Below are 16,150 nucleotides of genomic sequence, written 5' to 3'. Positions count from 1 at the left end.
TTAAAATAGAATCTTTGATTTTGTAACATGTCAGCAAAATGTGATATGTCATCTTAATACTATATACTTATAAAGTATGGATTTAAATGGAGTGACATGTCAACAAAATATAAGGATAAATTACATATGTGATGTACAATTTTTGTCCTATTTCACACCTTGGTGTACAACCTTCAATTTTACTCATAAAAGTGTACAACTTTTTGGTGACCTCCCACTAAAGTGTACAGTCAATAATTGTGATCGATCAATGCAAAATCAACACACCACGTCAACAATTTGACCTCCATAAAAGTCAAAAGTTGATTGGTCAACGCTTCACGTCACCAATTTTGACGTTACAAAAATAATGGTTTATAAACTGTTTCTTTTCCTTATCTTAATTTTTCATAACTATTTTTGATCTAATTTAATAAAATTAAAAATAAACCAATTTAAAACATCATCTATCTAATATTAAGTCTAAAAATAAACCATATGATTTGACTAATTTGCAAAGACAATCTTGTGATTTAAAAGTTTACAAACATGAGTTTGTGTTTTGTGTAATTTACAAACTAAAATATTTCGTTAAAAATTATTATTATGATTATTTACGAAAAATGAGCGATTTAGAGCAATGAAAAGATTGACTTTACAACTTACCTAATGATTCGGAATATCACTTAGGCCCAAGAGGCCCAACGGAGCCCGACCAGCGAAAGGGCCAGGGTAACGGAAGGCCCACAGGCCCAAGACAATTCACTATAAATATACCAATGAAGGAAGGAAAGGGGATCGGGTAACTATTTTCTACCTCACTCTCATTTGATTAGAATACACTCTCGAACTACTAACTGTCTTGATCATCGGAGCATCCGTAGGGACCATTCCCCGCGCAGAGACGACCCCCGAAGAAGCCAGACCTTCCCGACGAGGATCCAGATCACTGTTCCGCATTCCCTAATTATTTGGTGCGGTGAATGTGGAGTACAAGTGACCTCAGAGCTTCAAACAAAATGCAAACCCTAACTGAGTCTGTTCCGACGCTAGCGCCGGAAGTAGGAGCAACTAGCTCTATGACTAACATCGAGCGTTCTGTTCCGACAATTCCAATTTCCCCTAGAAACCTGGGACCACTGATGGAGGAGGTGAGCCCTGAAGAAGAAGAGACTTACAATACCACACATCTCCTCAGTGCGATACAAGGTTTTCAGACCACACAGGCTATTCATACGGCGGCTCAGATGAAGATCATAGATCAACAGAGAAGCTTGCAGAAGGAGAATGCCAAAATCTGGCAATACTTTAAATAAGCAGCCGAAATGCAAAGAGAGGGACGCTGCCGGGGGAGCCCTCAGGACCCGGAGTCCTCGCAGGGAGAGGCGCCAGAGCTGCCACGGCCGGAGAGAGCGGTGCGCGGTACGACGAGACAACGGCCACGAGTAATAAAGACATAGTGGAGCTGAAGATCCAGCGTTTTCTAGATAAGAGGGCCCTCGGGGGCGTTATGGGAGGAAGCATCACCTCCAGTAAAACACCGCTAGTACAAAGGATCATCGAGACGAGGTTCCCATGAGACTGGAAGGCTCCGCGGCTATCGCAGTATTCGGGAACCGAGGACCCGAACGACCACGTGGCATCTTTCATGAGTACCATCAACTTGTACTCAAAAGACGAGGACATCATGTGCAAAGTTTTTCCGACCACACTCTCTTCCAGTGCGCAAGAGTGGTATCGAGGACTCGCTCCGGAATCAATTGACTCATTCGATCTCCTAAAGGACCTTTTCCTCTCCCATTTCGCCACGGCAGCGAAGGTAAGGAAGATTAGCTCGGACCTCAACGGGCTCAAACAGCGAGCAACTGAGCCACTGCGCAACTTTCTTTCCAAGTTTCACCATATGGCCTCTCAAGTCAAAGGCCTCAACCTCGAAGTGGCTCATGATGCCTTAGCAAAAGGGACCTCGTGTGAACCCCTAAAGCAGAAGTGCTTTAGAAAGATGCCGTGATCCTTCGAAGAGCTCATGACCATGTCACAAACCTTCATCCGGTATGACGACTGCGACCGGCCCGCAGGGTATGAAGAGTCAGAAAGAGACAAAGCCAGAGGCGACATGCATAAACAGGAAAGGAGCAGGCCAATCGCCGAGGCACGTGACGAAGGCCGGGCGCGCAAGGAGGCCCCGATGCCTTTCTCAGCTCGAGTCGAGCGAGCTAACATTGAGCGCAGAGGGGACCGATCCCGCAGGAAGGAGGTGCATTATGCTGCTCAGAGCCAGCTTCGCCGATTTGCACACCCGGCTCCGCCGGTCGATAAAGGCAAAGCCCGTGTAGAAAAGGAGTACTGCAAGTATCACAAATCCTCCAGGCACTCCATGGAGAACTGCTACCAACTCCAGAAAGAGGTTGAGCGGATAACTGAGCAAGGCGCGCCACCAAAAGCAGTTAGGCAGAGGGAGCAGAGTCCGAAGCAGCGGGACGCCGGCCGAGCAGATGAACCAAAGCGACCTAGGTACCACAGGGAGATCCACGTCATAAGGGAGGGAGCTCCGGCACTCTACACGCCTCCGGAGAGCTCCCTAAAGAGAAAAGCAGTTGATCAGACCCTGATGTTGCAGCCACCACTCCGGACCAGCCATTCGGAGGCACTTGTGGTCACCATCAACATCGCCGGCTTTAAAACGCATCGAGTGCTGGTGGATACAGGCAGCTCGGTGAACTTGCTCACCTGGAAGGCACTCCGCGCAATGAGGAATGCTCACACAGCCCTCCGAGCTAGGACTTTCCCCCTGGTTGGCCTGTTGGAGATCGAAGTCCCAGTGAAGGGAGTCATCTCCCTGTCAACAGTCTTTACCGAAAGCGATAAGGAAGTAGAGGACACTACAGAATGGGTGGTGGTCGATATCCCCTTGGCCTACAATGCCATCATCGGAAGACCTCTGTTGGCTAACCTGAAGGCCACAGTTGATATCTCCGAATTATGCTTGACTTTGCCGGTCCAGCATGACAGAATCACCATCCAAGGAGATCGCATCTTGGCCAAAAGATTGCAGTGGGAGGCTACTCAACCTCGGACAGCGCTTTACCTGGAAGACGGTCTGATGGACATGAGGGGATACAATCCCACACCTATTGAACCGGTCAGCGACTGTGCCATCGCGGACACCAAGACAGTGAAAATTGGGACCAAACTCATGCCCCATTTGGCCGACGAGATCAAGGCTGTTCTATCAGAGCATTCAGACGTGTTCGCTTGGTGCACCGAGGATATCACGGGAGTCTCACCCGAGCAAGCAACGCACAAACTGAGCATCGACCCCTCCGTGGAGCCCCTGAAGCAGAAGATGAGAGTGCAAGCAAAGGACAAACAAGCCGCAGTCAAGGAAGAGATCGAGAAGCTACTAGCTGTAAAATTTATTCGCGAGGTTCACTATCCGGATTGGCTTTCTAACGTCATACTTGTAAAGAAAGCCAGCGGAAAGTACCACATGTGTGTAGATTTTACGAATGTTAATAAAGCATGCCCCAAGGATTCTTACCCGCTGCCTAACATAGATCAGCTTCTCGACCAGACAGCTGGTCGAAAAATCTTATCTCAGTTTGACGCCATCGCTGGTTTTCAGCAGATCCCTCTAGACCCGGCCGATGCCGAGAAAACCTCATTCATTACGCATGAAGGCACTTATTGCTACAACGTCATGCCTTTTGGGTTGAAGAACGCGGGGGCCACCTACCAGCGACTGATAGATAAGATGTTCGCTCACCTCATCGGCAATACTGTACAAGTATACATCGATGACATGGTTGTCCTAAGCACTGTTGAAAGCGACCATCCGCGTGACTTGGCGGAAGTGTTTAAAATTTTCAGAAATTACAACCTCAAGCTGAACCCGGAGAAATGTTTCTTTGGAATTCGTAGCGGCAAGTTCCTTGGTTGCATGGTGTCCGAGAAAGGTATCGAACCAAATCCCGCAAAGATCGAGGCAATCTTAGCGATGGAAGCACTGCGCAACTTATATGGAGTTCAGAGGCTCAACGGGAGGATAATCGCCTTGGGACGGTTCATTTCATGCTCGGCACATCGATGTTTACCTTTTTACAGGGCAATCAAGAAGGAGCATCCTTTCAGGTGGTCTACGGATTGCCAGGTGGCATTCAGCGCCATCAAAACTTTCCTCGCTACCCCTCCCCTACTGTCAGTACCAAAGCAGGGATGGGACATTCTTTTATACTTCACCATCACTGATGAAACGGTAGCTATCATTTTAGCTCAAGAAGAGGAACCGGAGCTCTACCCAATTTACTTCTTGAGCAAGGTCCTGAAGGGTGCTGAGATCCGATACTCCGAGGTTGAGAAAGCTCTGTTCGCCATCACACAGGCATCCGAGCGCCTTCGACCATATTTCCAAGCGCATACGATCATGGTCAGGACCAATTACCCTCTCAAAAAGGCAGTCCAGAAACCAGAAGTCTCCGGTCAGATCACCAACTGGTCGGTCCGGCTATCCCAGTTTGATATACGTTTTGAATCTCGCACAGCGATCAAAGCCCAAGTGCTGTCCGATTTCATAGTGGAGTTTACCGGGTCATCAACCAGCAGCCCCACGCCGATAAGAATTTGCAACGGCGACATATGGACCATGAGTGTGGACGGATCCTGCGGCCCAGGACGGGCAGGCGCAGGCATTGCGATTCAGGGACCTAATAATCTCCGAATACGGTATGCCATCCGTCTCGACTTCCCGACCACGAACAATCAAGCAGAGTACGAGGCCCTGATCGCAGCTCTTCGGTTATCCAAAACAATTATAAACGGACATCTAACGGTATATTCGGACTCTAAACTCATCGTTAGCCACGTCAGCGGCACTCATAAGGCGAAGGACCCAACGATGTGTCAATACTTGGCCCTCGCAAAATCCTTGTTGAAGGATCTCGAAGACAAAGGAGTAACCTTTGACCTTATGCTTGTCCCACGTGAGGAGAACAAAGAGGCGGATGCCATTGTCGCTCTCGCAGCAGGCGAGCAGTCCAGTGATCCGCATACCCTTATCGAGACTGCTGTGGCCCCGGCCATTCATACAGAGTGCTCACTACAGATCGACGCGGCGGACGCAGCAGCAAGCGGGTGGAGAAGTCCGATAATCAGGTATCTTCAAGATGGAACACTGCCGGAAGACTGGACGCAGGCATCCCTCGTGGTTCGGCGTTCCTGGCGATATGCGATGCATGATGGCTTACTCTATCGGAAGTCCGCCACACACCCTTGGTTGCACTGTATATCCGAAGAGGAAGGGGATCACTGTCTAAAGGAGATACATCAGGGCGTCTATAGCTCGCATCAGGGCGCTCGGATGATTGCGAAGAAAGCCTGGCTCCAGGGGCTTTATTGGCAGACCATGGATTCCGATGCGATGCGTCTGGTTCGTAGTTGTCAGGCGTGTCAACTACACACCAATACTCATCACGCACCGGCGGCTCCACTCAAAGGCATTATCACACCTTGGCCATTTGCAGTATGGGGCATTGACCTGCTCAGCTCGTTTCTGATGGCTTTAGCACAGAAGCGCTTTATAGTGGTCGCAGTCGATCACTTTACCAAATGGATCGAGGCTGAAGCAATCGCCAAGATAACCGCTGACAACGTAATCGGTTTCCTCAAACAAACAGTCATATACCGATTCGGAGTCCTTCACTTTTTCATCACCGATAACGGGAGGCAGTTCGACTGCAGTCAATTCCACAAATTTTGCGCAGAGTGGGGCATCAAAGGGCGATACACCTCGGTGGCACACCCTCAGAGCAACGGCCTCACTGAAGTAAGCAACCGAACAATCCTGCGAGGAATTAAAACGCGTCTATCCGACCAGGGTCGAGCATGGCCTGACCATATCACAGCAATATTATGGTCATACCGCACAACCCCCCACTCCGGCATAGGGCGCACTCCTTTTTTCCTCACCTATGGGGCAGAAGCAATGGCACCATCTGAGGTCATCCTTCGCTCTCATCGGCAGACCACCTTCGAGGAGGCCGACAACAATGCGGAGCTTGCGAAAGCAAGTGAGCGGTTAGAGGAAGAGCGCCTTAATGCTTTATTGTACATCACGGCCCATAAGCAGAGTATAGCACGTTACCACGATAGGCGGGTTCGTCCCCGCACTTTTCAAGTCGGAGATCTTGTGCTCCGAGACGTCACTGCTGCCCAGTCCCCGCTAGCTCACGGCAAGCTCGGACAATCATGGGAGGGGCCGTACAAGATCGACACTGTCCTCCATAACGAAGCCTACAAAATCGCCTCTTTAGATGGTTTGGTCTATGACAATAGCTGGAACATCCAAACATTGAAGAAGTATTATCAATAGGCTCCTGTAAAGTGAATCATGAATAAGAATTTGTTTTTTACAAACAACCCCATGTTGTTACCAATTAAATAAGAAGCGAGCTACCCGACACGGTCCTCGCACAGAATAACTCAAAACGTTATTCTCAAGGCTTCTAGATCATCTCGAAACGCCCATTAAATCGCACAAACAACCCCATATTGTTACCGATCAAACAAGAAGCGAGCTACCCTATACGGTCCTCGCACTGAATAACTCAAAACGTTATTCTTCAGGCTTCTCGATCATCTCGAAATGCCCGTTAAATCGCATAAACAACCCCATGTTGTTACCGATTAAACAAGAAGCGAGCTACCCGACACGGTCCTCGCACTGAATAACTCAAAATGTTATTCTCCAGGCTTCTCGATCATCTCGAAACGCCCGTTAAATCGAGTAAACAACCCCATGTTGTTACCAATTAAACAAGAAGCGAGCTACCCGACACAGTCCTCGCACTGAATAACTCAAAACGTTATTCTCCAGGCTTCTCGATCATCTCGAAACGCCCGTTAAATCGAGTAAACAACCCCATGTTGTTACCAATTAAACAAGAAGCGAGCTACCCGACACGGTCCTCGCACAGAATAACTCAAAACGTTATTCTCCAGGATTCTCGATCATCTCGAAACGCCCGTTAAATCGAGTAAACAACCCCATGTTGTTACCAATTAAACAAGAAGCGAGCTACCCGACACAGTCCTCGCACAGAATAACTCAAAACGTTATTCTCAAGGCTTCTCGATCATCTCGAAACGCCCGTTAAATCACATAAACAACCCCATGTTGTTACCGATCAAACAAGAAGTGAGCTACCCTATACGGTCCTCGCACTGAATAGCTCAAAACGTTATTCTCCAGGCTTATCGTTCATCACGAAACGCCTCTTAAATCATGCCAACAACCCCATATCGGTACCGATTAACTAACCAGCGAGCTACTTAATACGGTCCTCGCACGAATTGACCCAAAACGGTTTTCCTAAGCTTCTCAAAGAAGCACCTAACCAATAAACCAACCAATGGCGGCGTCAAACGCGATCCTCGCTCACACAGCGTCGGGCAAATTTTGAGCACTTTAACTGCGTGCCCATGAGGAGGCAATGGGCGATCAAATATCAAACAGGATCGATTTTGTTGGGGGTACTAACAAAGGAAATCCGAAATTGCAAATTTTCATTAGGCATAATAAACCACATAAAGTTGGGAGGCTTAAGCAGAAGGTCCTTAATACAAACACTAGAGCACAGACGCTCGACACAAGATAAATCCAATCTCTTACAACATTCCGTTAGCACTATCAGGATTAGGAATGGCCTCAGCATCCATTAAAGCCTGGTGCACTGCCCGCCAGTTGACACATTCATCGGTATTATGCCCATTTTGCCTATGATACAGGCATGCTTTCCCGACATGCGTCACTCGATGCGTCGGATCAGCTGGGATAGGCCCCAGAAACCCCTGTCTAGAAAATTCAAGAAAAACCACACTACGAGGCTTCAACAGGTCGACAAAGGTCGCCCCATGAGGTCGACTCGGTGAAGCATGGCGTCCAGAACGACGGCCTTCCATCTCAGGAGGAAGATTCATAACTCTATCGAGCTCGTCGGTAAGAAGCCTCCTTACCCAGGCAGGATGCGGATTCGTCATGGGCACCACCGACTCATCGGGATTCAGAAACCCAATCCCGTCCTGAAACCAAACTTTCTTCTCAGTAGAAGACAAGGTGCTGACAACTACATCGCACGAATCCGTCGCAGATCCAGTATAAGGCGCGGAACTCTCACTCTACCCGTTTCGGCTTCTCCGCGAAAAACCCCGGTTCATCCACACAAGGGAAGCATATCGCACTTTCCTATCCAGCTCATGATCATCCCTCAGGGGGCAGTACACATAAGGATGAGGCATCGTCGAAATGGCATTCTGCACCTCAAGCACCTTAGCGGAATCCACAACATCCCGAAGCGACATCACACGAAAACAAGAGTAAACAAACGACTAAGAATACGAGCACTCGAAGCAAGAACGCCATATGAACGAGAAACATAAACAAAAACCGACTCCTATTTATAGCAAGAATGGACAAGACATGACAAACACATCATGAAGACTCAAATCAAATCAAAGTGCAAAATGATGATCAAAGAAAACTGCCAAAAGATCCCAAAAGATACCAACCGTACAGCCAAATTATTACATCTTTGAAATCAGAAAACAAAAACACATGATATCTTCAGTTACATTTATTTCTTCTTGAAACGACCGTAGAACTCTATGGCTTTCGCCTGGGCCGCCTTATCATACACATTCGGAGAGAATATGACCTCTGGAGGAACCTCATACACGACTGAGTGAGCAGCAGCAATGAGCATCATTCGATCCATTTTGATCAGCTTCTCCTCGCGCTGGCTCGCAAGGGCACGCAACTCGCTAGCCTCTTTCCGAGCCACCTCTAGCTCTCGCTCAAGTCTCTCGTTCTCATCGGACAGCGCGTCGGCTTGCTTGGCTCTCTCGTCAAACTTCTCCTTCACTCGGCGGGTCCATAGGGTGGCAAACTTGAGCTTAACTTTGTAAGAGCGAAGCTCCTCCGCATTATGTTCCAATTTCTTTGCCAGCTCCACTCGGCCTCCCGTCTCCACTTTTAGCTGCTCGGTCAGCATGGCAATCTCGCCCTCACGACGTTCCAACAACTCTCCAGTGGTAGCTAGCTTCCCAGTCGCTGTTTCTAGCTCTTTCACCGCATTCCGCAGACCTTGCTCCATATCACGAAACAGATTCTCATCATTCACACACATGTCAAAGACAGTGTTAGTATTTTGAATGGCCTGCATAAAAATTGCACAACTTAGGATACAATTGTTAGAAACAAACCTAAGCGAGAAGGTCAAGAGAGCTTACCACACCAAGCGCCGATAGAGTCTCCACACCAAGATTCATCTTGGTCACACCGTCCATTCGGGCAACTTCTCCGAGCACCTTAGCAACGCGAGCCATCGCCCGCGCAAGGTCAAACGTCGTCATATCGGAATGAACCGACAAGCCCATAACGTATTCCCGGAACTTAGCAATCTTGACATCCATTCTTTTCATCATCTCCGGGTGATCGCCTACCCGATCCATCATCCCCGCTCTAAGCTCGGACCCACCATCGGTACACGCTCGTTTAGAGCCGTCGTTTTCCCCAACGGTATCATCACCAGCATGTATCTTTTCGCCTTTCATCCCAGCAACGGCCTTACCCTTATCTTTCTTACGTTTTCGGGTAAGGGGCCCCTGAATCTGATTCTCGACCTTTTCCTCTTCGATAGCCATCACCTCCGCAGTTTCCTTTGCCTCTTTCTCTACCACGGGCATCCCTTGCGGTATGTCATCAGTAGCGTCAATGTCCTCATGCGTCGCCAGCACGCCCCCCATGCTCTGAACCACTTGGTTCGCATCTTCAAGCGAAGAAAATGACGCCAGGGATCCGGAGGCAACAACAAATGCTTCCTCCGCAGTGTGGAGGCCGGCACCGAACTCATTCAGATCGAAATCCATGCTGACACGGGGATCTCCTGGACCTACAAAGCAAGAAAGAGCGGAAAATTTAAACCACGCATAAAATATATAGTAACAACAACACACAGGACAAAATAAACGAAACCTACAACCCCGACCCCTCACCTACAACAGCGACGTTCACGGAGATCGCCTCTAGTTTCGCTAACTCTCCGGCTTTGAAGTTGTACCCACGTTTCCACTTCTCAAAGTCTGTTGCCGTCCAGCCGGATAGCTGAGCCATTCGCCATTGGTTCCAGATATAGTACCCGGCGGCCAGAAAGTGACGCACAAGCTCATCCACATCTTGCTTACAATCTTTATCTGTCGGAAGCCCCTTTAAATGTTTCATGAGCTGCTCCTCAAAAGGCAACTTTTCTCGCGGTTTCAGCCAACGACTGGAATCCATGGGCTCCTCATTCCACACTACTCGAAAAGGGAAGTCGCCGTCCAGCTTTCGCACCAAGAAGTAACGATGCCTATATTTATGAACCTTGTCCTTCAACCCGCCAATCACCTTGAACTTTTGATGCGAGAAGGTCACATGTTGTGATCGGGGTCCCTTGTTTGGCCGAAAGAACTCACGAAATACCAACCCAGTTGCCCGGTATCCAGCTGATCGACATAACGAGTAGAATGCCACCATCATCCTCCATCCATTCGGATGGATCTGACCAGGGCACAGGTCATACTCCTTTAAAACCTCCATAAAAAGGGAAGCAGGGGCAACCGCATCCCCGATTCCAACTGCTCCTCGTAAACCACGAGCTCGTTCGCACCACCCGCATGATGAGCACGGATTTCTTCTCCAAGCACAACTAGCTCATATGGCTTCCCAAGTCGATACACCACGGAGATAGCAGCTAAATCCGCGGAGACAATGATACTGTGCGCGTCGTCCACCGAAAAAGATTCCGGTCTTTTTGGTCGCTCTACTCCCTCAAACCGCCTACCATCAACACTAGTGACCCCCGCGGAATGCGTCCATACCCTCTGGCGCATTTCCTCGTAAATCGAGGCCAGGGGACGCTCTTCGGTAATCAAACCCTCCGGTACTACAACCGCTACCTCAAGAACGCCGGCAGCAACTCCTCCTACCGGCCGCTCGACATTAGGCGGCGCACGCTCTACGATTTTCTTTTTCTTTCTCGCAGCAGCAACACTCTCCTCTCCCGTCTTCGCCCGCCTTTTTCGTTTTACGATCCGCGTTCGTGAAGCATCGTGAAGTGTAAAATCACCCGGTGTCACTAGCGGCAGTCTTCTTAGGGCTCCCCGTGAAGAACCCTCTGACATACTCCCCCTCCCCAGAAAAAACTAAACAAAAGAACTAAAGACAGGAGAAATAAGAGGTACGACTGACCTCGCAACGGTTACGACAAGTGTCGTAGAGAATCTTCACCAGAACGCCGTCAATCAATATGCCCGGTACCCAGCAAGCGCGAGCAAACGACAGAACACCGACGGAAAGATCGACAGAAAACAGCGGCTCCACAGGGAAAAGGAGATGGTCAAATCGCACAAGGAGAAGAAAATTTGACGAAATAAGACAGAAATGGAGCCTCCCCCCGCATTTTATATCAAACAAAAAATGGAGGCGCCGGCAACGCACGACATTCAATGTCTTTTTACGGCGCGTGCAGGAGCATTTAATGAAGGGGCAATCAATTGCGCGCTAAAACCCAAAAGCGCATGCAGCGATATGAAGGGTCTCTATGAGGAAATCGGGCACCTTTTATACAGCTGTCAACCACTCGTTGAGAAGAGCATGATCCGCTGAAATTCTCGTCTCCTCACATGCAATACTCGGCTAATCTACCCGGGGGGGACTACTTGATTCGGAATATCACTTAGGCCTAAGAGGCCCAACGGAGCCCGACCAGCGAAAGGGCCAGGGTAACGGAAGGCCCACAGGCCCAAGACAATTCACTATAAATATACCAATGAAGGAAGGAAAGGGGATCGGGTAACTATTTTCTACCTCACTCTCATTTGATTAGAATACACTCTCGAACTACTAACTGTCTTGATCGTCGGAGCATCCGCAGGGACCGTTCCCCGCGCAGAGACGACCCCCGAAGAAGCCAGACCCTCCCGACGAGGATCCAGATCATTGTTCCGCATTCCCTAATTACCTAACATATAATATAAGGTTTGAGTTTGCAAACTAATTAAACTACACATATTGTTTGATCGAAAAATTAACTTATAAAATCCTTTAACTGTAAACCTCAGTTTGTAAAGTTTTAAATCATGGAACTGTCTTTACAATTCATCCTTGGCTTCCAAAGGCAAGCACTACTATTCCTACGACGATAGTGACAAACCGCAACGATGATCCGCATTGCAGGGAAGCCGAAGACTATCGCCCTGACACAATTGATGTCTAATTTCTATTTAGGGATAATGTATTAAAATAGGCGTAATTTTTTTTTGGGAGTATCAATTTAGATTTCATATACAAAATAACACTAATGTAGGTTTAATATTTACAAAATAGTACTAATCTAGGTTTGGATAACGGAACGTGACATGTTTAAGTTGCAAAATAAGAATTAGGTACAAGTGTATGGAAAAGTGCCCCTTCAAGGTGTTTGCATTTTTTATAAGAGAAATGAATGGATTTGCCACGTTACGTTATCGATGTCTAAATTGGTACTATTTTGTAAACGTTAAACTTGCATTATTGCTATTTTGTACGTATTGTTTTCAGTTATATAGATAAATAAATTAATTGGCGGTTTAAATCCATGAAAAATTAATAGAAAATCAATTTTTATTTCTGTTACTCTGTTTGAGAAGGAGTTTGAAAGTGTTAATAAAGCCTTGGATTTGGAAATATAAATTTTAATAAACGAGGATTCATAACATTTAATAAAAGTTTAAATTGTGATATCTATTAGCATCAGGCAAGATTTTATTGAATCCTATTCATGTTGGGAAATCTTGGAAGTAGTATCCAAAATTAAAACAAATTCGTAGTAGCCAAGGAACTTAAACTTTCTCTGTTTCTATAAAACCCTAACATTGCTTTCAATTTTACCCAATTCAGTCATGGCTTCCAACGGCGATAACGATTACTATTCCTACGATGACAGCGACGCCAACGACGATTGCGGCTATGATCCGAATTGCAGCGATGACGAAGACTACCTCCCTGACACTGTTGATTTGCAGTCGGAGAAATTCTACACCGTATTGAAGGAAGAAGAAATCAAACAACGGCAAAACGACGATATTACAGAAATTTCAAGCGTTCTTTCTATACCTAGAAAGGCAGCAACGATTCTTCTTTGCTCTTATAAGTGGACTGTGAGTGAAGTTATGGATTCATGGTTCGCTAATGTAGATGAAGTCTGCAGTTCTGTTGGATTGGTGCTGAATGAAGAAAATAAAAAACAAAAAGGATTCATTACCTGTAATATCTGTTTTACTCGCCTGGGACATGGAAATTGTGTTTCCGCCGGTTGTGGTCATAGTTTTTGTAAAATGTGCTACTCGAATTGGTTACGAGTTAGTATCGATGATGGAATTGGTTGCTTGTTGCTGCGTTGTCCAGAACCGAAATGTAGAGTTGTTGTTGATCGGGACTTGATCAATTCATTGAAAGAATTGCCCGATGAACACAAATCAAAATACGAGAGGTTTCTTCTTCGATCTTATGTAGAAGAAAGCAGGATGCGGAAATGGTGTCCTGCTCCTGGATGTAAAAATGCAGTAGAGTTCACCGAAATCTGTTTGAAGAATTGGGATGTTGTGTGCGATTGTTCATTCGAATTTTGCTGGAATTGTCAAGAGGAATCACACAGTCCAGTTGATTGTGCAACAGTTTTAGAATGGGAGAAGAAGAACACCAACGAATCCGAGAACGTGAGCTGGATACATGCTTATACAAAACCATGTCCAAAGTGCAAATCTCCAATTGAGAAAAACCATGGCTGTGATCACATGACTTGCAAGAAGCCATGTAATTATGAGTTCTGCTGGTTATGTCTCGGTGATTGGAGAAAACATTGTAGCTCCGCTTGCAATTCGTTTCAATCCGGGCAAGCTCAGGAAGGCAATAAGATAAGGAAGTTAGCTCAATCTATGCTCCAAAGGTATGCACATTATTATGAAAGATGGAATGGTAATCATAGGTCTAGACGTATAGCTAGAGCCGATTTATATAAGTTCAAAACTGTTCATAGTTCGATACTTATTAATAATTATAAGAAACAAACTCTGAGAGGAATAGAAGAGGCATGGCTGCAGATCATTGAATGCAGAAGGGTGTTGAGATGGAGTTATGTTTACGGTTATTACTTACCGGAGAGCGAAAAGGCGAGGAAGAATCTGTTCGAGTATTTACAAGGACAAGCTGAATCTGCTTTGGGGAGACTCCATGAATATGCAGAACAAGAACTTCAACCATTCATTGCTGAGAATCCAGCAGAATTAGATGAGTTCAATAAGTACTATTCTCAGTTGGGTAATTTAACTCGTGTCACCAGAAATTTCTTTGGAAATCTGGTTAAGGGATTGCAGAATGGCCTTGAAGTAGGTGATTGTTCATGTTAAATTATGTGTTCATTAATGTCTTGTTTCTATTGTTATGTTTTTCTTATTTATGCTTGAATTATTGTTCGGGTTAGGCCCGATTATGAAGTTTTAATTAATTGGAAAGCTTTAAGGTTTAAAGTCCTCGTTTAAAGCTCTTTTTTATGTTTCATTGGGTCAAGTGGAATGCATCCACATAAGCACTTGTAAGTAAGTGTTATTTATAAAAAGGGTCATCACATATTAGATGTGTATCGTTGAGGGATATCCACTTTTGTGAAAAAATGAGGACTTACATGATGCTTGATCATCACAAACGCATTGCCGATTGAGATCCACATGATGCTTGATCATCACAAACGCCCGAATTGGTGTAGTGATTTCTTATCAGATTTTTTGAACGAGTTCATAAGTAGAACCAATCTCCCCAATTTTTCTCTCCACCTTCTCATCAATTATGATTGCGTGTATATTAACTTTTCAATGGCAGGATCTATGTTTTCTTCTCAGTTTAATTTCTTTTTCCGAAATTGAGCAGTGAATTGAAATTGAGTGTAGTTATTCCTTTGAACAATTCTGGTTTGTCCAAATTAGAATTGTACCTAGAGCTTATTGACTCGACTGTTTTATTCAGGAGGAAGTGATTGATTACTAGTCTGCTTGCACTTCTTCAAGCAGTGTCACTAACGTCTTAAAAGAGCTCGACCTTATCCACAACTCATCCTATATTCTCTATGTTTGGTAACTTTGTTCTTTCTTAGTTCGTGCAACAACAACTTCTATTCTTAGACTAAAAAACTAAATTGGAAGACATCAAAATTGAGAACCATTTTAAACTTTTTTACTCGTTTGGGAAGACACCGCTCATCCTAACTATTGACTCTCTTCAATAAATGACTTATAAAGGAACTCGAAACAACATTCTTGGATATGCCAATCATGATAGGCAATCGAAGATAATTACGAAGCAAATGAAATACATCTCAGAATCGGAGGGGTTGTTTGTTTACTCTATTTTTTTCTTTCTTATGTTTGCCTTTTCATATTGAAATGAGAGTTTTAGGTGTTTAGTTAGAAAACTACTATTTGTTTTTTTATACATGAAACGTAGTTTTTTCCAAAAGCAGGAAATCCATGTTTTTTTAACATCAAACCGCAATAATAAACATCAACAACAAACATCACGTAAACGAAACAGACCCTAACTATATACTCAATAAAACCTATAATTCTCACATTATCAATGAATGATGATCATTTAACCCTATTACAAGCCTATTCATATTTAACTTAGGAGCACAAAAGTCATTTCTTCATGTACATTTATACTTCGTAGAGTGGAACATCTCAACACCTATCAACATGTCGATCTAGGGGAGCCGACCTAATCTCCCACCTAGAGCCTCCCATTTAGGGGAGCCTCTAATCCAATAAGTTCTAAAGTGAACCGGATGAAATGGATCCGACCAATGAAAAATAAAATGTACATCACCTTATTAAAAAATGATTGGTGTAAAGAATAAAATTGTATAATTATCATTTTTCATTAGTAAGATTCATTAGACCAGACTATAATAGAATTTTTCTACAATCTATTTTTTTCTTTGATAAAATATAAAACTTGTTTCAATTACAATACAATAATTATTGAGATATATTTTTGTTAAAAATTATCCATATAAATAACCCATACTTGATAAAAAAAATTGAAGAT

General features: G+C 45.3%; 1 protein-coding gene across 1 annotated transcript; it reads left to right on the top strand.

Moving 5' to 3' along the window:
• Positions 1–12,794: 12,794 nt before the first annotated feature.
• On the top strand, positions 12,795–14,594 carry LOC136200620 (probable E3 ubiquitin-protein ligase ARI8). Its single transcript, XM_065991030.1, has one exon. It carries the CDS (start codon positions 12,952–12,954, stop codon positions 14,455–14,457), a length of 1,506 nt encoding a protein of 501 aa, XP_065847102.1. The 5' UTR covers positions 12,795–12,951; the 3' UTR covers positions 14,458–14,594.
• Positions 14,595–16,150: the final 1,556 nt, after the last annotated feature.

The sequence above is a fragment of the Euphorbia lathyris genome, chromosome 7, assembly GCF_963576675.1.
Source record: "Euphorbia lathyris chromosome 7, ddEupLath1.1, whole genome shotgun sequence".
Lineage (NCBI taxonomy): Eukaryota > Viridiplantae > Streptophyta > Magnoliopsida > Malpighiales > Euphorbiaceae > Euphorbia > Euphorbia lathyris.
The sequence above is the reverse complement of the archived record's forward strand: the minus strand, read 5'-3'. Positions and strand labels throughout refer to the sequence as shown.